At 40.5% G+C, this 22526-nt stretch overlaps 1 protein-coding gene across 1 annotated transcript in view; it reads right to left on the bottom strand.

Annotated features, from left to right (window-relative positions):
• Positions 1-10710: 10710 nt before the first annotated feature.
• rbfox3a (RNA binding fox-1 homolog 3a) overlaps positions 10711-22526 on the bottom strand; it is a gene marked incomplete at its 5' end in the record, with an annotated part of 35827 nt that continues 24011 nt past the window's right edge. The window contains 5 exons of the mRNA XM_076158542.1: positions 10711-10755; positions 12836-12914; positions 16534-16598; positions 16804-16843; positions 18017-18149. Of these exons, the coding sequence (XP_076014657.1) occupies positions 10711-10755; positions 12836-12914; positions 16534-16598; positions 16804-16843; positions 18017-18149 (362 nt within the window). The remainder of the gene's footprint in view (positions 10756-12835; positions 12915-16533; positions 16599-16803; positions 16844-18016; positions 18150-22526) is intronic.

The raw sequence follows: 22526 nt of genomic DNA, 5'->3' as shown, positions 1-22526 counted from the left end.
ATCATCTACTGTAAAAACATAAATGCAGCCCCTGTCCACAGCTCCACTGTACTTTGTACAACAGAGAGAGAATGAATACAGCATTGTGGGAGGTATATCTGGATCCTTTTCCAAAAAACAAGGAACATCTGCTGGAAGGAAACACCAGAGCAGTTCTTGCTAATTTGGGAAGCTTCTTCCTGGGAGAGAAAGGAGATTTTCCATGCTCTCTGCCTCAAGTTGAACAAGGCATCTTGAAAGTACGTCTGTGACTCAGCAGCACCACAAGCTGCTCAACTGTTACCACTAAGCTCTCTGTTCTACAGGAGATGGACAAAAATCACAGAAAGACAATATAAGCCACACAGGTCATTTCAGCAGTAAGCAGGAGATAACACTAATGTGAGTCTAGTGTGACTTCAAATGCTTAAAGAGGGAAAGGGACGCAAAGGTCACCATAGGTAAAAGCCAAAACAAAGAGCAGAAAATGAAGGTGATTACTGGTGTGTCCTTATTAAGTCCTTTGTTATGTGGAGTCCTTTGTCCATCTTGAAATGGAGATGCAGATGTTTGTTTCCTGTTGGACACGTACACAGCAGAATAATCATTTTATCATTATTATTATATGATTTTGTGAGTGAACTCTCCAGCATCACAATTCAAGGGATAATTCAATACCAATTGCTTAGTGTTCCTTTAAACTTAAAAAAAAACAACTTAAAGTAACACTAAGCAATTGGTAATGAATTTTCCCTTTAAAGTTTAAAGGTATCTTGACACTCGCTGCTTTTACATGACAGTCTAAAGAAACATGAGGCAAGTATTGGAAATCAAAGGAGGCCAAACAGACACACGACAACAAACACTGTAACGTCATGTAAAGGCCCACTGCAGAGGAAACCCTCCCTGTTCAACTCAAATAGAATGTTACAGACACAACTAACACAATAATATGACTAAGATGGTGGGATTTGATATTTTGATGAAGGATTTTTAACCACAAATCAGTCTATTTAGAAACTTTAATTTGTGTGCATACATTACAGTTTTTGGGTGAATTTTCCATTTTACACACACTTCCCAACTAATGAATGGATGGACCGGTTTGTGTTTGTGTCGGGGGGCATGTGGGTACAAAATAATCACACATACAAACACACATCTACTTAAACAAGATTTGAATTCCACTGAGAATATTTGGCAAGAAAAAAGATTCTAACTGGAAATCCCAGCTGCTGCAGTGGGGCTTTAACAAGGGCAACATTCTGGAAAACAATAATAGAAAAGGACAAATACATACAACTGCACAAGCAAAATGATTCACAGGGATGATTTAAACACAGCAAAAACTTCTTCTGAAGATATGATAATAAATGACTCATACTACAACAATCCCCAATTGTGTCCACCCCCTGTACTTCACACAAGACTGCACCCTCTCTGCCTTCTATGGCCCTGGCTCCTCCTCGCTCCCCACATCACAACTTGCCCCTGGTGCCTCAATTACACTAAGCTTGAGGGGAGAAAGACCCAAAGGGAGCAAGTGACCAAGAGAGAAGAGTCGAGGACAAAAAGTTGAAAAAGAATCAATATTTTAAAAATAATTCTTTATCTTCCCCCACTGCCCTGTGTGCGTCTCTGAGTGAGGACATGTCTCTCTCCCCCCCCCTCGTCCTTATCACATTTGAGAGGCCCGGCTGAGACAGATTGTGACTGATCCTGTAATCATGACACCTTCCTCTTCCTCACTCTGACTCCCTCCTGGCTGTGGGGCCTCTGTCGTGTCCTCGACTTAAATCCTGTCCTCATCTTTATGTCTTTTTGTTTTGCTTTTTTTGTTTGTTGGCCACATGACGCCTGTCTGGTTCATAAGAAGAAGTCCAGCATATTATCAGAAACATTTTGCTATATCATTTATACATGTATATCATTTACAGAGTACTGTGTGTTTTTTTTAAATATATATATGTATATATATATATATAAAACAACAACACCTACTTAAAAATTCCAAGAGTTTCTTAGTTACATTCAATAGCTGAACTGAAGGAAAAATCCAAACAAACAAATGTCAACAGAAGAAAAGATCACACTAGTAGAAACCTCATCATACGTCAAGTGCATTGAATCCTGCATGAAAGTTGTAAATCAAAGGCAAACTTATGTTCAAGAGTTGCAGATCACAAATAGATATATCTATGTTCATATATAAATGTTTTTTCTTCTTACTGGTAATACAATAAATACAACATTAGTAAATGGCTACAATTGACTCTGGAACCAGCATGTTATTAGTACAGTTTAAATATAGAAGGATGTCACTAAAGTAGAGATCCATATAAATAGAAAGGTTAAAGAGACTCTCAATAAAACTTTGTTTGCTCAGAACTCTTATTTTTAACTCCACAAACTGGCTTTCCTTCCCCCCCCCCCCATCTCACCATCCCCTCGCGGTGGTGTGAGCCAGGCGCTGTTCTCCCAGATGGACAGGGGGAGTTTGCTCCGAAGCAGACAGCTCCTGTGTTTGTACCCCACACTCCTCCTTCATCCCACCCCCAGCCCCAGCCCCACCCAACACAATGTACAAAAGCAGTTTACTACACAGCACAGCCACCTCAACCACAACACCAAAATGACATGTTTGGTAGTGACGCCGGGGATGGCGGGCCTCAGGTAGACATGACGTACCGACCTCTCAGCTCTCATCACAGACTTCAAACTCGCCCGAAAAATCATCAAATCATTACTTCATTTACTTTATGGTCCCTTTGATTTTAAAAGCATGATATGGGGGATCCTAATTTTTGTGTGTGTATTTAGTTCTTGGAAAATGAAGCCCACTGGATGTAACTAGGCAGAAAACAATAAGTAGAAAAGTCCATAAGTGTAAGACACAGCCTTTAGAGGCTTTGCGTAGAATTGTACGTTGTATGTACGTATTTTCTAAATCTTTCTCCGGATGCATTTTCCCGTGGTCACGTAGCGACATGTCTGTTAGACCGGCTATCCCTTCACCCCAAAGGTCCACCGAAGTAACACCCCCACCCAGCCCCTTGACGATGGAGGGGGGGCGGGGGGAGTAGAAGGGAGGAGCTGCTCCCCTCACTTCCGCTCCATCCTCCAAATTGTAAAGACACATAACATCTTTCAGCATGTTTTTCTTTTTTTTTTCTTTTAAACATAGTTATATTACACACATATAATATACTGTATATTATGTATATGTGTACATTAGTCTTTTACGTTTTTGTGGAAATCATAAACTTAAAAAAGTTTACAAAAATAAAATGTTTTATGTTTGACCTCTTCAATTGGTCTCATCCACTTAGCAAGGCTTGTTTTTAAGGGGTTAAAGCAAGCAGGCTCCACCCCCAACCCCCCAGCTCCCCCCCAGACTACAGCTTCCATGGTTCAGGCCCTGGCTAGGGTGCAGGGCCCACAAACATCCTCCGTCCAAACTTCCACATCCTTTTCATTCTGGATAGAATGGCTCCTTTACAAATCTTTTTGTGTTTTTCTTTTTTATCTGTCCGTCTGTATCCGTGTGGTTCTTGCCTTTTTTTTAGTTGAGGTCCATCTAGTCTTTTATTTACTAAAACGAGAGAGAAAACAAGCAAGTAAGTGTACATAAAAGCACAAACAGGGAAATCTTTGATAAGTTTTCACAGTAAAAAAAAGATAGCAAAAGCATTAGGCTGGAGTCCAATCCAATCAACCGTACCAGATGCTGATCATCTTTAAATCGACAACCAATAAGAGTGCATTTTAGCTTGTGTAAGCAGAATTATGTGATCGGTTGTGATAACAAAAACAGGAAAATATCCAAATCCTGAAAGCAGCAGCAAATTTCATGTGTAGTCCAGCGCCAACAACATCAGGTAACTTGTTCACTCAATCATACATGGTTGTTACCAGCCGCTTTGGTCTCTCAATGATGACCGTCATGAAGAGAGAGAGAGAGAGAGACAGCGAGAGAATAGGAGAGGGAATTCATCTGTATTGCTCAGTCGACAATCACACTGATAGCTGTGTCCTCTTGTCTTGGTTTAACAGATTCACTCCGTCCCAGACAAGGGGAGCACTTTGTATTTATAGCAGGGTCAGTGAGTGCGGGGGGGGTGGGGTGGGGTTGGGGGGTGGGGGGGCTAGAGGGGGGAGCTACTCAGACAGGCTGAGGCCACAGTATACAGAAGAGAGGAAGGAGAGAAGAGCTGAGTCGAGAGCAGAGTGGAGGTGACAAACATATTAATCACTTTGGGCAAATAAGTCCTGCAGAAGTTAATGGGTTGCGAAGCCTGTGTGCACTCCCTCCCTCCAGCCCCCTCCCCCCTTCCACCCAACTACATCCAACCCACAATAACTCACACAGAAACGCCTCCAGGCCTCCCATCGTTTCTCTCGACCTGCCTGTGAGTTACGATAGATTTGTGTGTGTGTGTGCCTGTGCGTGTGTGTATGTGTGTGTGTGAGATGTGAAACTAAGCGCTGGCCCCTCTGTGGGGCTCATCAGTCTGTTTCAAAAGCCAAAGCTTGATCAGCTTGAGTTTCTTTTGTCAGGTGAATGTGCATGAACACGTCTAAAAAGAACAAGATAAGTTCTTCTTCTCTTTTAAAGACAAAGTATATTGAGTTTTCAGGATGAACAATTAAATATGATATACAATTAAGTTGAACGGATACAATGAAATCAAATCAGGGGTGCATTCTTTGATATTGGGTTAACAAGGAGGTTGAGGTTATAAGTTATTGACCCAGCAGGAAATGAATGTGCATTCTGATAAATATTTATAACACACAGCCCAACAGTGGCATGTTCATATATCAGATCAAATGAGAAAGCAAAGCAAAACATAGGACTCCTAAGCACAGAAGTACACAGATTAAAGCTCTGAGATGATCACATACACAATTAGAGCTTTACAAAACCCAAAAGCACAAGCAGCATGTGAGTTTAAACTGTTTACTAGAAAGCATTTGACCTTGTTTGGTGATTTTTCAATAAAAAAACATTTTTCTCTAAAAAGATCCCTCGACGTGTAAAACTTGTAAAAGGAGAGCACACATTTAAAAAGTCACTCAGTGGTGAACTTATATTTAAAAACTCTCTGGAGATTGCTGATGCTGTTCCTCTCACATCTGCACCTCAGCGCTGCTTCTGCTGAGTGTCAGCTTGATACTACTATGGCTTTATGACAAATATGTGGCCTTTGAATTGGCTCCCCCGTGGCTCCTTTGACAGAGGAAACCTGCTATGCTCATACGTCTGTTGACTTTGCTTCTGTTATCCACAATCCCACGGAGAAAGTCTATCTGCGTTGCTTTCTGCTGGAGCCACAGTGCATTTTACAACACACACACACAGACTGACCAGAGCGACTACACTGATCACAACCGACGCTCAATATCTAGACTATTACATCTCCACAAAGAGCAGTGGACAAAGTGATGGAGCAACCTTAAGTTTGTGTTGGGACTAATGCCAAGCTCAGACTTTGTGACTCCAGTTAAAATATATAAGTCCCAGACAATTTTTTATGTGAGCCCATTGTCAGAGAGTGTCTGCGTGTGTGTGTTTCCTCCTGTGTGGTGTTGTCGAGACACAAGATTACAGGAGAGATTGTAGATTGAAGATCTTAAGCTTGGCAACAGTCAGAAACATGTTGCCTTACATCCTTTGGTGATGATTTGGTGTTTTATTTTGTGGTGTGCATCTTACACAGCTGGCGATTGTTGAGAATTCCTATTGCTGTTTTTTCTTGTATTTGGATGCTGGATGCACGGTGCCATCTTACAAATGACCGCATTAACAGCGCCAATCAAAGTAGCAATCACGTAATGGCTACCTACGCAGTCATGCAAGTCTTTTATCACATCAATCGGCAGAAACTAAGATTGTGTTAGACGCTGGTGGTCTGAGCACTGGGCTGCCTTCAACCTCACCACTGGATGCTTGAGTGAGCTGTTAACTAGCAGAGGAAGCAGATGATCCTCCTGGTCCGCCATAAAACACATCAGCCGCTGATGAGTTATGATTCCTGCAGCTTCAAAAAGGAATAAAATAACATGAAAGGTGATATATCAAAATGTTATAAGTGAAGGATTCTTTTCTCTGTAGGGGGGGTGGAAAGAAAAAGAAAGAGAGAGAAACATTCCACAAACTCATCCTTGACCAATCCGTCAATTTGGTGAGAAACATGAATACGGATCTTTTTCATGCCTCTCTGCCTTTGTTTGAATGTGTGCTCTCCATTCACCTACCCAAACAAGCCCAAATACAAAAAGCAAACAAAGATATCAGCGGATACATAATATAAAATAAAATAAACTGTCTTGCTGAGAAATGTAGAGGTCATTGTGGATACATTCCTATAGATACCGTAGCATAGTTGAACAAAGCACATCGTACACAGTAACGTGATGACAGATATATAGAAAGACATGTTTGTTTTCAAAATTTCAGATTATGCATAAAAACAAAATTAAAGCCTTTTTTTGTTGTATAAAATGTTGCCTTACCCCTAACCACTGATATTTACAGTACAGTAGAACTTTACTAAAGGAAAGACATTTTTCTTTTTTAATATATAATATTTCAGAACCTACTATCACTATAATCCATATGATCATGAAACAAATGATGACTATGGTGCACCGCATTTTCTATGACACAAATACGGACAAGTGACTTCTTAGGACATTAAAAAGGATGCATGAAAGAGTGATGGATACAAAAACAAACAGGTGCTTATTTACAATAATGTACAAGAAGAGCAGGAGACAACCCATCACCGCTGAAAAGACACTTTGTCCCCGAGGTTTTACTTTCAACACTTAAGTACATTCCTTATCAAATAAATATTTTTGATACTTAACTAAAATAAACACTGGATACATTTATACTTTTAATATACTATTTTTTTTCTCAATATTTCTCATTTTACTCATATGGGGCTTTGAGGTGCACCACAAAGGCTCGTCTTGGTGGCAGATTATAGCAACATTTTCGCTGCATAAATCGGGAAAAGGAAGCAGTGTGGCGAAGACAGGGAGTTGATCCGATCCATATTTACTATAACAATGCACTCATTCTCAGCAAGCCAGTGAGAGGGCAACAAAGATGGAGAGAGAGAGAGAGAGGGAGCGCGTGGGGAGAGAGGGAGAGATTCTTGTCAGCCTGGTGTATCTTCAAATGAGATCAGTGCTTATTGACTGAACTCTCTTATCTTTAATCTGAGGGGTAAATTGCCTCAGTTGCTGCTTCTCTTCACACTCTCCCTTTCTTCTACTTCTGACTCCTCCCTGTATGATCCCATTAGACGCAGCAGGAACAGATGCTATTTTCTAGTAGGAGAGATTCCGTGGGTGTGAGAGAGTGTGTGTGTGAGAGAGAGAGATGCGTAACTGAATGCTTTTGTGTTTTAAGCAGATCCGTCTGAACTGTTATTTATGTTTTATTTTTTCCCTTTAACATTGTTTTCAAGATGTCATTGTATATAAACAAATTACTTTACATTTCAATGTTTTTCCAAATCTATTTTTCTTAAGTTAGATAGAGAACACTCTGCCCCATAGCCGTTTAGGTCACATCCACTCTTTTCTGCCCTTTTATCAATATTTAGCACTTTAAATACATCCCTGCCATTAGTGATGGCAATAGATACTTCTACGGATGAAGAACGACTTGAGACCACGGATCCTGCATGTTTGGTTTGGTGGGGCTCAGCATGGCTCAGGTAGGATTCATGGAACAAAAACGCTTCATGTGACACATCAGACTATGTTCGGTGTGATTTCATAAAATGGATCCAAACAGCGCAACCAACATTTTGTGCTTGAAGAGATCCATCATTGTCTCTATGTGTCTCACTCCATTTACCTCCATTTTACTTTGACTTCAAATGGATTCACACCGACTCACAATGTTTGCATTGGAGCTGATACCATTTTATCTTTTCACAGAGATGATCATATCTGTAGCGTTTAAATGTTTTCAGAATAACCAGAAGTCTTATAGAATGATCTTTCATAATTCCATTCCAGTCTTAATTCAGTTAATCTGACAGCAGCAATATTTACCTTTATAGAGCAGCGGTCTTTGCTGTGTTCCAAATGTGAACAAATGATACAATTTTGCTGCCCTGACCGTAAACTTAGTTTAGATTAATATATACATCAAGGGGAATAATTGAAATTTTCATTCCCCATGGTTTAATTTGATGTTAAATGCTAAATTCTCGACATGATTGCATTTAAGAGGTCAGCAATTCAATTCAAAACGAATCCATATAAGTGATAAAAGATCAATGTGTTCAGGAGGTTCTTTATACAATATATTTAGAATTAGATTATTGTTCATAAAAAGTAAAACTCCTCACTGACCATGAATACAACATCTTTATTCACTCCTAATGATTATTATAGATTATTATCCTGGATCTCCATTGATGACCAAATTACTCAAATTGTGTTTCTCTTTTCACAGACCACTGACCTCCGTCTCTGCAGATTTTGGCTGATTTGCCAAAAAAATAAAAAAACCCAACTTTCCCAAACTGAAATTTCTCGTCTTTGATGTAGTTTGGCACATTCAAAAATCAAGATCAGTCTGGTGTCCCCCCCCCCACAGGTCCCCGTTATCACTGGTTGCTTTGTACTACGAGCAGCATCTTGGGGCCAAAACAGGACCCACATATTCAATGCCGGGCTCTTTGTTGCAGAAATGGGCGTTACTAGGCACCAGCTGTGGCACCGGCATGAGCACCGTCTCTAATGAATAGTACTCTCTCTGCCTTCAACAGCTAATCATATCGTTCTTCTCCCAAATGTAAATAACAGACACAATGGCACTACACAGAAACACCCTATAATAAATAATCACAAACAAACATTAGGTGTTGCAGCTCAGGCACAAACATCTTGGTGCTCAGTAAAAACCGACAAATGTTCGAGTCGTTTGTGCCTAAAAAGGGGCCATCAATTCTTAGTAAATCAACCTCTGAATAAAAGTCACACAACATCTCTCAGGTAAAAGCCATAATAATGAAACTCAGATGTGATTAAGGAAAATGATGCCAATAAAATTTAATGGCAGATTTTACAGAGTGAGTCATGTATTGTAGCTGTGGTCAGGCAGGAACCTTTAACTCGTCAGAGGTAAAGTGAGACTGACCAGCCAAGATCAGGGACAATCTGTCAATCATCCCAAGCTGTTTGTTTAAATGTATGTGTCTGGTACAACAAGTATTTCACTATTAGTTATTATGACTTAGTTTGTGAAATTATTCTAACTATTAATTATTAAATTATTATAATACATTATATTATATGCATCATTTATGTCCCAATGTTTTGCATGTGAGGAGTGACCAGGCAGATGAGTCAAACAATGCAGTTTAAATGTTAACTTTGCAAAATGCCTCCGCATGGATTAATCTCTTACATATTATAAATGTCAATAATTTCAGTGCAAGTGTGGTGGCTGTGTTGTAGTCAGGTGAGCTCACCTGCACATGTGTTGACCTGTTCAGATCATGTGACAAAGTCTTTCTCTTATTGGGTGATGAGGCTTTTTTGGGGGGTCGTTCTGACGAAGTAAAAGAGTAACCACCTCTGTGTCCATAATGGAATAGATATTGCATATGTTCCTTTCAAAATGTTGTACATTAAACTTTATTTTGGCCACCGGAAAAAATCTGTACTGTGTGTGAACAGGCCTTAAGCTTGTAAAATAATTTATAAAACACTAAGAGATGCAGCCAACACTGCAGCTACTCCACTGATATCAGCAGCCTGAGGAATTATGAGTGAAAATGTAAATCAATTTCAATCCAAGTTTTAACTGTACTATTTTATATATATATATATATATATATATATATATATATATATATTTATCAGGATGTTTTCTTGTATTCTTATAAATGCATAGCGAGTGTATGATTATTACTTAGTATGCACCGGATGTGAAGAGTAATTTCCTCAGCATTCAGCAGTGATGGGAATGCCTCCTGTCTCTGTAACATACTGCGGCCCATTGTGCACTCCACACTCTGCAATCCCTCATCCCCCTGCATTCACATGTAGTCATATATCACACTCTTCCTCTCACTTTCTGTGTTTCCTAATGCATTGCTTGCTGTTACATTTTGTTGCAGTTGCACCTCCTTCAGGATGAAGAGCATTAAATCCCATTAAGCCGGTTTGATACTTAGCTCCAGTTATCAGCTTGCATAGAATCAAGCCGATTCCCTCTCGGGGTGGAATGACTATCGTTTACTTAATAAATCTGGTCTGAAATGTGTGTCTTAAACTGGAATTGCTGAACATTACTTCCCTTAATGTATATGGGAGAAATAGCTAATTGACACAATTAGCCAGAATGAAAATGAGCACAAAGGCCACCCAAAAGGAGCTGAGTAAGAAACCTACGACTTAGAGGGAAAATCCACCCCCCCATGCACACTTTCAGCAGTACAGACATTTCAATGCAAAATACAGTCAAGTCACACAGAGTAAAAAAATGCTTTCTTTCCCACTCAAAATAAATACATACAATAGAACGGGTGGACTTGGAATGAGGATGTGAGGTGAGAAACAGTTTTCCACCCGGCGAGGTTTTGTTTTTTTAGTTTTCCATGATGAGGATGGAGATGTTTGTTTAGTGAATTTGTTTGTTTGCTGCTGTTGTTTTTTGTTTTTTCTGTTTTGCTGGGGGGCGTGTCTCCCTCTTTTCTAGTAGGGAGTGAAGCGACTGCACCCTCCTCTGTAAAGGCTAGTCTGCAACATCAAAGATGAAAAAGTGCCAATCAGTATTCAAAGTATTATTGAGTATATTGCTGATATTAAATTCTCTCTCTCCTCCAATGCAATGTTCCTCCCGTTTTCCTGATTTTCTATCTATTTATTCAGAATGAGGTTGTCAACTTGTGAGAAGACACAATCTGATGTCATCATAGTTACTCTATGGCAGGGGTGGGGGGCGTTTGATCCGGCCCGCGAGACAATCAGGGGTCGGGAACCTATGGCAGTTCTGAGCTGACATTGTTTCACACGTTGACAGGTAATAAATAATTGTAAGTTAGACCAGGTGATCGCAGCGCAAATTGCGAAGCGCGCACCCCCCCCCTCGATAGCAAAAAGGTTCCCTATCCCTGCTTTAAAGGATGTCATGCTATGAGGCTGTCGTGATTCTAGTGTAAGAAATAATTACAGTTTCATGATTATTTATCATATTTGCATGGTGACCAAACAAAACATACAACAGCATATAACATGTATGCTGCATAATCTTCAAGTATAATCCTAGACACACAACAACAAATCGATTGACAGAACCACTAATCACAAAAAAGAACTAAGTTGGAAAAGTTCTGTAAAGTCCTACTGACAGAAACACGATGGTTTCCTAATTGTACCTGCATCCCTATCTTGCTCATTTAATCAACTGGGGAGAATGTTGGGACTAAAATAACTAATTTCAGACACTAACGCACTAAATGTGCCTCTAAATGCTGCATGCTGTCATCTGAACAACTTGAATGCGTCCACAACTCAGCAAAACCTCACAGAACCTGATTAGAACTGAATTCCAGCAATAGAATCTCTCATACAAAATGACCTTTTAGCCTCATGTAAGGAGACAAAGTGGTGGAATTTGCCCAGTAGTTGAGGTTGTAGGTACAAAAACCTTTCTAATCCAAGCTAGTGTTCGATGTAGAATGACATTATTAACAAGTTTGGACTAGTTCTAGAGTAGGTCTTATTAATCTAAGGTCAGCGTCAGTGTTTAGGTATGGCTTGCATGTGGGAGGATGGAGGAAAAAGGGAGGACAAATTTTGAAGAAAAGAGAAGAAAAAGTGTCTAATTATAAGGAGGAAAACATGGGCCACCGTTTGAATTAAGTAAATGAAGGGGAAAGAATGGTCACAATTAATGAAGGCTTTTAGCTAGCAGCTGCATGGGGGAGGACAGGGGATTTTGGGGGGGATACACAGAGGAGAGATGGTGGGATGTTGGATTTGTACCACCACGAGCACGACAGCATTCAGCATCAACCCTTTATCTGTCTGCGTTCAAGCTGCTGCACCAATCAAAGTATTTCCAACTGTTTGCCTGTTGCCTTCTTATTGTTTTTCTTCTTTCTGTGGCCTATCGTTCTCTGGCGTTTCTGCTTCACTGTATTACTTTCATCTCCCAGAGAATCTACTAGATGAGGCGAGGTACTGATTTTGAAGATTTTCTTTTCTTTTTTCATCTTTGATGTTAGCTTTGATGTTAGCTGCAAAAGCTAGCTAAAAACAAACATTAACCATTTTGAGAGTCTCCCCTTGCAAAACTTTTAAAGACCGTTTCCTCTGTGTAAGGAGGAAGTCAGTCTCAGTTGGATTTCAAGCAACTAGCTTCAGGCCAATGAAATTGAATGGGGATTTTGAGAATAAGGCAACATCCCTTTTTCATTTACTGAAGTGGCAAAGACTCACATTAACCATAAACTGGCTCTCTCAAGAGAAAGCTGAGTCTCCATGCTGTCCAAATATTTACAACGTACCTTCAGACACTTCTCCGTTCAGTCACGTTAACTCACAAATAACATGGAATTATTATCTTGTTTGTAGGGAATTTAGTTTTGATGTTTATCATTCTCAGCACTCAATTCTAACGTGTCAACATCAATGTATCTAGGTGCCGCTGGGTCATATGTTATCAAGACAGGGCAGCAGCAGCACATTACGGGAAAAAAGATAGCAAATCTGAGACAATACCCAGACACTCAATAACTTCTACCTCTTCATAAATCACCATTACAAAGTCCTACATGTGGCCAGTACTGACTGAAGGAATAGGAAATAGACTTACCATAGTGCCCACACTGTACGTGGCTGCAGGACCAATCGTGTGGTGATATGGGTCTGCTGTTGCATAGACTCTGCCGTAACTATAGAACAAAAAATGCATATATTATTTTAGATTTTAAAGAAAACTTTAATTTGACCTGCTTTTCCACTATGGTCTTCATTATTGCGCTATAGGAGAGGGATAGTTACTGTCGGGTGCATATTGAAGGATATTTCCACTAAAATGTTGTACTTCTTTTTTGGTTATTATTGAATATGACCGCATAACTGAAAGAAATAGCACCTCACAGCCCAAACGCACAGCTTGAAGACCAGCAAATCAATGCTGCTAGAGGCTGTAATGAGTTTTCGCTCGGTAAATCAACAATCTACAAAATCCCTGACGTTAATGATTTGCTTCAATTTCAGATGTTTTCATATGTTTTTATGCAGAAAAGGCTTCCTTGTACCTTCTCATTATCTGGATTATTTGATTGGATCTCATCTCAAAAATAAATAGGACAAATCAAAGAGGAGCAATTAAATTCTTCTTAATTTGTCTCCCCCTTTCCCTAGCAACACTTGCGGGTGCTGGCTTTGATTGAACAGCTCAGATAACACAAAGGGATGGTCAAGTCAAATACAATGAGTATGCATGAGACACATAAGGCACTGGATCATCAAGTTTAACTAAGGTCCAGAGGACAGATCTATAATCATTTCCCCCTTTCATTCACGCAGAGGACAGGCCTATGGGATAAAAATGCAATCGATGTCTCCCTATAAATGTTAGTTGTAAAGGTGAGAGTGCTTGATTGCAATGATTTGTTTTACCGGTTCCAATTTATGAGAAAAAGGGGCAAGCGTTTTATCTTTCAGATGATAGAAAATGGATACAATAGATAAATAGCATTGGGCCAAAGTAAGGGGGAAGGGGAGTGGAAGATAGGAAAGAGTGATAAGGATGGCTAAAGGGAGGGGGAAATAAGATTATGAATGAAAGGAGAAATAACAAAAAGAATATGCTTTGGGGTGGGAAAAGACAAAATGCATATGGGGGAGAAAGTAGAAATAGAGAAAAAAAAGATTGATATGTAAAAGAAAGTTTCAAGTGAGCGACACAAACAGAGGAAAGAGAGACAATATGATGAACTAGTTTGTCTTTTGCTTTCCCACACTTCTTTACCTCCTCCTCTCCTCCTCTTTTTGTCTTGGTTCCCCCTGGCTGTCATCTCCATCCCCACTGTATCTCTCTCCGTGTGTCTCCTGAGGCTTATTCCCAGTCTTTTCACCAGCACTGGCTTGGAACTAATCCGCTTCTTTCCCGTCTATTTTTCTCCTCCAACTCCTCCATCCCTCCGTGCCATACTGCTTTATTTATATTCCCCCTCTTCCTCCCTTGTTTGTTTATTCACCTCCTCTAAAAACCAAAGGTAAGCCAACGGAGGGCTGGAGGGCAAAGATAAGATGCAGTATGGGTTCTCTACTATGTGTGAGGACTACCAGAGGAAGAAGACCAAAGTAAAGGACACAATTGTGAGTGTGTGTGTGTGTGTGTTTGTGCATAGGAGAGAAAATGATGGTGTGAGGACAAGGGTGAATCTCATGGGTCAGTGCTGATTGCTTTGAAATTTTTGCTTCCTTTTGCCTGGTCTAGACATTAGCACTGGTGTGTGTGTGCGCGCACCCTGGAGAAATAATGTATAGTCAGTCCGTCCAAAGCTCATTCACTGTCTAGAAGACTTATCCAACAATAAATAAAATGACCCCAAGCCCTTCCTCCATCCTCTGCACCGTCTGCTCCCTCTTCTCCCTCACTACTCAGGTCTTTAATCAGGAGAACACATAGGCACCACACAGGGGAACCTTCAGAGGTCTTGGTCCTCTTTAATGGGTTATGCATATTGTGAACCGGAAACAAACAATAGTCTAGCAGCCATGACAAGCCACAGGTGCAGTTGGAATTCAAAGGATATACAATTTCTACTGTAAATAGTGGCTAATGACTACTTAAGGAACAATAGAAATGGGAGGATTTCAGAGCACTTCCAAACTATGCTGCAAAAAGGTCAAAAGCTAAGAAAACGTTACATTATAGACTGCGATGGCCGTGCAGAGACGCAGTAGTTTGAGTGACAAAGACACACTTATATATTATGACATCTGTTCAGCCATTTGTACATTTGCTGCACCAGTAGTGCATTGGTAGGCTGGAATGCCATACAAATAACAAAATAACATTGCAAAACTGTGAGGTTGAGGAAACATTTTAGGAAGTGAATGACAAAATAAATGAGAGCACTTGATGCCCCAGTAGACTTTTGGACACTGGCTAACACTCATATCAAAAGTGGCACAGTTTAATGCAATTTTAAACCAACAGAACCAAACTGAAAAGATACAATGCAGCAAAAGGTCAAACTCTAGTGGGGCCTCTAGAAGTGCAAACACCCTCAGAAAAGTACAGAATGAAAAGAAATATAGAGAGCAATGGGATCTTCTCCACATGAACTACACGAGAGAACAAATAATGGCCACAGCCATTGTGAGAGGGGAAAAAAAGAAATAAGTCTTCTGGAGAGAGACAAGCCGCCTCACCTGCTCTCGTCTCCTCCTCTGCTATGTTCATAATTCCCCCCAGTGTGATGGCTGCTCTTCACCTCTGATAAATCTTGCATTATCTGAGGCCTACAGGCTCCAGCTGCAGCTGTTTCTTATCAGGCCTGACATGCTCAATCTCCCTAAGATTAGCGCCCCGAGCAACATCATAAAAACACAGCTAAACAGTGATGGTAGTGGCTACACGCACACACGCACATGCATGCACACACACAGTTTTCTATAAAAACGCATCACCTTTGATCTGGAGAAATCACTAGATGATTTTCAGGCCCCCAGAGTACTGAGGGCTGCTCGACAAGGAGGAGAGCAACAATCTTGGGTAGAGCAGGGCCAGGGGCCTGGGGCAGAGGCAGGGATGCTACCGTGCAAGCCCCACAAGTTTATGGGATTAGAGGTGAGGGGATGACATGGTACTACAAGGGAAATGACAATTGAAAGATGGAGTTGATTGAACTCCTTCCTCTCTGCCTGCTATCTCTATCTTGTGTGTATGCACAATGGGAATCATTCATGGTGATCTGAGGATCAGACCTGATCTCCACTTGTGTGTGTGTGCCCCAATTAGCACATTTGTGGGGTTCTTCAATATTTTCTCAAAAAATCCTATAAAATGTTGACTGATATGCTTGATATAAGATATCGAATTGCATAACACAAGTCAATATCTGATATCTGCAGTGAGTCCCGAGTGCTTGATCAGATCTGTTTTCACAGGCAGATGGTTTGCACAGCGCATAGCAACAAAGCCCTTTGTGTTCGCTGTTTGTTTACAATGTGCACATCTATACTTGCATAAACCCACACTGAAATAATACAAATCTTGTTAGGTTCGGCACTAAATCCACCACATGGTGTCAATATTATGATATGCTTACATACACCTATATATTGAGGCTCGCCGATTATACACACGTCAGATTAGGGTTCAATAGGTAAGCAAGTGCATGTGGTGGTGACCTACACCGATCACAACATATACAAGTCTGAGTATGCAATGTACAATAATCACACACTCTGTTACTCTGATTGCGTTTACAGGATTACTGAGTCAAGGCATGAATGACATTACAAGGAACAATCAAAACGACACCAGCGTACCTGTCACTGTAGGCAGCTGCAGCGGTGGCAGCTGGCTGAGCATATCTGTAAGCTGCATAGCCTCCCTGAGGAGAGAAAGACACATTCAACATCACTCCCATGTTTAACATCAGCACAAAGTCAAGCAGGAAACCTGGTAGATCTGGTGAAGTGTTGGGTCTAATGCACAAAACACTGCGGCAATTAAACACCACATCACTCTTTTGAAAGGGAAAAGAGTGAATTTGGTGAGGAGTACATAAGAATACGAATAAATATACATTGACTTACGTATATTTCTGCCCCATAAAAGCCATCCTGGTAGACCACACTGTTGGCAGAGGACAGTAAACATAAACCAAGATTATCTGTCGGCTGATGTTTGTAATTCAATAAGGTTTTGAGTTGAAGTTATGCATTTTAACTCGTAAACTGTGCCTTGTTACAAACTCATAATATAAAGGTGCATCGCAATAAATTAGAATCTGGTAGTTTTCCCCATGATTGTGTAGCTGACTGAACCAGACTGAGAGACAATTGAAAGGCTCAGGAAACCTCAGCAGGTGATTTGAGTTAATGAGCTGATTAGAGTGTGACACCCTGAGTCTACAATATTGAACTATTTCACAATATTCTAATTTTCTGAGATACTGAATTTGGAGTTTTCATGAGCTATAAGCCATAATCATCAGAATTAAAACAAATAAAGGCTTGAAATATTTCACTTTGTGTGAAATTAATCTATAATATATGAGAGTTTCACTTTTGAAATTGAATTACTGAAATAAATGAACTTTTCCACAATATTCTAATTGACTCAGCTGCATCTGTATGTAGCTGTTGTGTTTCAAGTTATACCAGGAACTGCTTCAGATATGTCTTCAGCAAGTTTCCTTAAATTTTGTAAATAATAGTGGATTTATTTACTTTCAATAAACAATGATGTAATATAGAAATAGAGTCAATTAATTAAATATTCTTGATGTAATTTAATGCAACTCTCAACACACAACATTTCTTTCTTTCTTTCTTTCCCTCCCTCTTGTTCCGGAGCTCTTTGGCTCTTTCTTCAGCGGGCCCGTTGGAGTGTGGAGGACAGGTCAAAGCACTCCATTCACAAACGAATAAAGAATGACAGATTAGAAAAAAGAGAGACAAATTTGGCCATTCTGGAATCAAAGAGCAATTTTCCGCTCTATTAGAAGGCAGCTCTTTTGTTTTCCACACACCATTCTTCTATTACTGTGTGTGTGTGTGTGTATGTATATATTTGTGTGCCTGCCTGTGTGTGGACATCAGGTTCACAGTGTGAGTAACACAGTGAATTAAATTTGTGCAGTAGTGTGTTTTTAGTCTAGGAGATCTGTCATTCTGTGTTTATTTGATTATTTGCAGTTGTCTCGGTTGAATGTGTGTGTGTGTGTGTCTGTGTGTGTGTGTGTGTGTGTGTGTGTGTGTGTGTGTGTGTGTGTGTGTGAGTGAGTGAGTGTAGGCAGGCACTCACGCTCCATATGTGGGGATGGGTGGTGGAGGAGGTGCAGCTCTGAACGTGTTATAGACGGCGCGACCCCTCCCTCTCAAATGGGCTCCTCTATATGCCACCGCTGCTCCTGTGCTGGGGTATGGAAACCCTGTGACTGCAGAGAGACAGAGGGAGGAGGCTCAATAAGGTCACTTGTAGCACAATATGGCAGCAGAGGCTCAGTTAAGCCAAAAAAAAAAAAAGTATCTCTGCCATCAAGGGAGCCAGGAGGCTGTTGAGATTGCAGTTCATCATTCTCTAACAAATGTATGTTGTTGTTCATCCTTCAAAATATTTCCTTTGTTATTTGTGGCTCACATCATGCTGTTTTTGGAATGTATCCAGTGGCATTCATTTTGGAGCAACACGCTACTGGTAGTGGGCTTTCTCACCACAGGGAAGGAGTTGATGGGTCACACTTGGAAGATCAATTACACTTGGAAGATGCAGTAAATTTGAATATATGTGTACAATTCACTTTAAAGTATCTAAATAGAACTGAAATAAATGTGATGGTGATAAAACAACTTGTTGATCCCTTTAGTTCAAATGTAAAATGCTATAACCTTTCTAATTCTAAAATAAATCCCAAAGGTAAACATATATGGTGGCTGACAAGCACAGAAAAACCTGTCACCAAACAGGCACAGGCAAGGAAAAAAAAAACGTTGGTCCCACTCAAAATGCGACTTCTTCAGCAGAACACTTCAGCTCTGCCTGTTACCAAAATAGCACATAAACCGGACCGTTTTGCCATTAGGATGCTTAAACTCTGAACCAATTTGTGTGAGGGTTTAAGGCAGTGCTGCACATTACAAACTTTGATGGCCCCAGAACAGTAATAATAGTAATAGTAATACAATAAAGATAATACTAGTGCCTTGGTCAAGGACAGAGGTAGGAGCAATCACCTCCCACATATCTGACAAGCCATAACACACAGAGGACATACTTCTCAAAGGTGCCGGTCGCTGAACGAGTGTAATGAGAATGTGGAAAATCCACAGGGAGGACCGGGCCTCACACGAGTGTACAACCCAGGACCATCTCCACTATTGTGCAGCCAATGGTGGGCAATATTTCCGGTTAATGTCTATGGATTTGAATCTGGGACCTCTCGTATCTATATAGACCGCACCTCTAGACTAATAACAATTGAAGCTTGTAACTGTAATGTGTTCTGTGTTTGGATACAGACCTTCTAATGCAGTGGACAGGGACACATTTGCAATACACTCTGCTTCCAATAGAAGTTTGAGCCACGCCCTCTCGTGACATTTCACGAGCAGCTGAATAATAGCAGGAGCTGATGTGGGAGATCCCTTCAGGCAAAATTTTAGCCTTCCTCTGTTGCACTCTGTAATCGCTTCCAAGCAGCACTGGCAGTTCATGCTATTGGACAGAACCATGCTGTGGATATCTGAGAGTAGCTTTACATCAAAGCACTGCTTAGCCAGCTGACAGACAGTAGAACAATCAGGGGGGGGGGGGGGGGGGATTCAGATGCAGTGATTGAGTGTGTTTGGATTCTTTGATGCTCATTGTACAGGACCATCAATGACAAGTTTTGATTTATCTCTGATAATTTGTCAAAATGTCACATGGTTTGTTGCGTAACTGAGGGGTCAGTGGGTTTGGATTTTGCTTTTAGAATTTCGGCTTGGTTTTTAGAAAAGTTGCTACTAAATATTGGTAGTCACAAGTTGTATTTTTGGGGGCTTTTCCACATTAAAGTTGCTAATTTTGTCCATTACATCAAAATAAAGTTTGACCGAGCCCAAGACAAGTTGTCAAATTTCCCCAACTACTTTCAGTATTTTTTACACCTGACAGTTACCTCTCTACTTATGTACATTTCCATTTCTACATTTCTATATCATATAATAACAAATGATCCAAGTATGTCAAATGTTTACCTTTATGATATTCAACATACGATAAAAATATTAGAAGATACATGCACTATGATACTGTGGAGATACTGTGCTGCCTGAATCTGTAACTGCATAGCGTACGGATGGCAGACACTAAATGAGCAAATATGGCTACCACACTTAAAAAAAATGCTGAATATAACAACAAAAAACCTCTCCCAACTCCTTCTTTCAAAACCAAAAATCACTAAATTGCCACTGCAACAAGACAAAACACACTTAAGCACTAACAGAAGCCAACCACAGCATTCAAACAGCCTGCTCACTCATTCAGAGGAACAATTATTTTGATACAAAGCTTCATCAGATTACTTGTCATACTTGTTTGGAAGCTTAAAATCGTGGCTATACTGCCTCATCCTGTGCCCGTCTCGCTCTCATCCAGTTCAAGGTCGTGCACAGGGTCCATTTTTCTAAATCCAGATTGGCCAAAATGTACACAGACGTAGATGACAAATGTAATAGATGTTCCATGCCTCACTGTAACTTAAGCCACATGTTTTTTCTCTGCCCCAGGCTCCTCAATTTCTGGGCGGGTTACTTCAACACACTGTCCACCATATTGGAAAATGCAAGTTCAACCCTCCCCTTATATCGCCATCTTTGGTACTCCTTTTGACCTACACCATTTTAACAGCTCGCAAAAGGAAATCATCACGTTCACCTCTTTTTATTTTATCTTATTTATCATTTCATTTTGCATTTTTAGGTAGTTCAGGACGGGGTTGTGTGACTGTGGGGCTGGGTGGGGTTTCTGGGTGGGATGTCCTCTCTGTTTTTTTTTCTTTTCTCTCTCTCTCTCTCTCTTTCTCTCTCTCTCTCTCTCTCTCTCTCTCTCTCTCTCTCTCTCTCTCTCTCTCACAACCTATGATGCGATTTGTACTGGCCTACATCACTGTTTGACATCATCCTGTAAGATCTGTATGTACCCTATGACATCATTGCAAATCCAATCTACTTGTACTCTACCCCAGGGTCTATGAATAAAGTTCAACAACAATGGTAGTGATAATACAGCCTTCCTTCCTCCTCTCTCTCTCTCTCTCTCCTCTTTCTATGTAAAAAATGATCTCCAAAATATCCTACAAGTGTATGCACAATGTCATGTACAATGTTTGCTTCAATAAAATCAAATTGCAAAAAATAGAATATAATCGTGGCTAGATGGTTAAATGGTTGGTTTACGCAGTCTGGTGGATGGATTTTGCATAAATGGCTATATTTCCCATGCTTCCTACGCCAACTTGGCCCTTTTCTTGTGTCTGCAGCTGATTCCTCCTCCATACTACATTTGACCAACAACTGTTTCAGCCAATAGAGAGGAATTTGAGCTTTTCAAAAAATACATTGCAAGCCCCAACTGGTTACAAAGAGCTGCACAAGCAAACAAAGAGCTGCACATTTCCCTTGTTGATGAGAGAAAGAAACTGATTGAAATGGCCCACAAATCAACCAGACATTAAAAATTATTATTCCACATTGATTTAGTGACTTAAGTTCACTTATTCAGTTTCACAGCCAAAATGCGTCTTGCCACCATTGCTGTATTATGCACAACATTAGGGCTTTTGTTTTCTGTTGTGTTATAGAGAATGTTCTTGAGTGATGGAGGGAGTATTTTTTTCAGATGGAGAAAACTTTTCTTTGCCCGTTCACCTAAGGGTTAAGGCAATGAAATGGTAAAACAATGGCCTCTGAAGAAATCACACTGATACAGAACATGGTATCCTTCTGAAGCCAAAATGTGTCATCACACAAAAACCTTAACACCGCAGGCAGCCAACAGTCATATGTGACTACACCAGCAAGTCAGGAGTATCAAGAAAGAGTGTATGCTGCTCTGAAAGCTTTCTCTGTCCTCCACGCTCTCCTCCATTCACCTCTCTCTCTCTGCTGGGGTGATGGAAAGCCCCTATCTTCTGCTATTTCTACCTCTGCCTGCTCTAAGTAGTTAGACAAGAGCATTAATATGCCATGTAGCGAGCACACAGTCCATTGGTGATATATTATGGGCAAAAGATCAATTTCCCCCAAGAGTGTTTCCCACATCTTCTCTCTCTCTCTCACACATCCATATATTCATTGCTGTCCATTTGTGTTTCCTTGCAACACAGGTTTCCGATTGTTACAGGCCAGTATTTGTGGGCATGTGTGCATGATACGTGAATCAGTGTTTCATGTATATGTGTGTCTGTGTGGACATGTGTATATGCATGTTGGCGGTAGCAAGACGTATATGAATGCACTCTGATGATGAGCTATGGCTTGTGCATGCTTCAGCGGCGCAGTAATAACCCATGAATCATGGCAGGGCCTCTGCTTGACAGCCAACAGGCCCATAAAACAAACAACAACAACATCTGAGGGTACAGGTGTGGAAAAGTAGACACATGATGTATTTGGGGCTGCACACACACACACAAACACACACACATATGCACACCTAATTAGGTAATGGAAGCCAGCTTGGTTGGATGGAAATGGTTCGCGTGGAGACAAAAAAACAACAGAAATCTGCAGTTATTTTTTAATAGTGTGATTGGAAAACATGAAATCAT

This window comes from Genypterus blacodes, unplaced genomic scaffold, assembly GCF_046128005.1.
Source record: "Genypterus blacodes isolate CSIRO-AG114 ecotype Tasmania unplaced genomic scaffold, CSIRO-AGI_Gbla_v1 ptg000083l_1, whole genome shotgun sequence".
NCBI classification, from domain to species: domain Eukaryota; kingdom Metazoa; phylum Chordata; class Actinopteri; order Ophidiiformes; family Ophidiidae; genus Genypterus; species Genypterus blacodes.
This window is presented reverse-complemented; position numbering and strand designations above follow the sequence as displayed.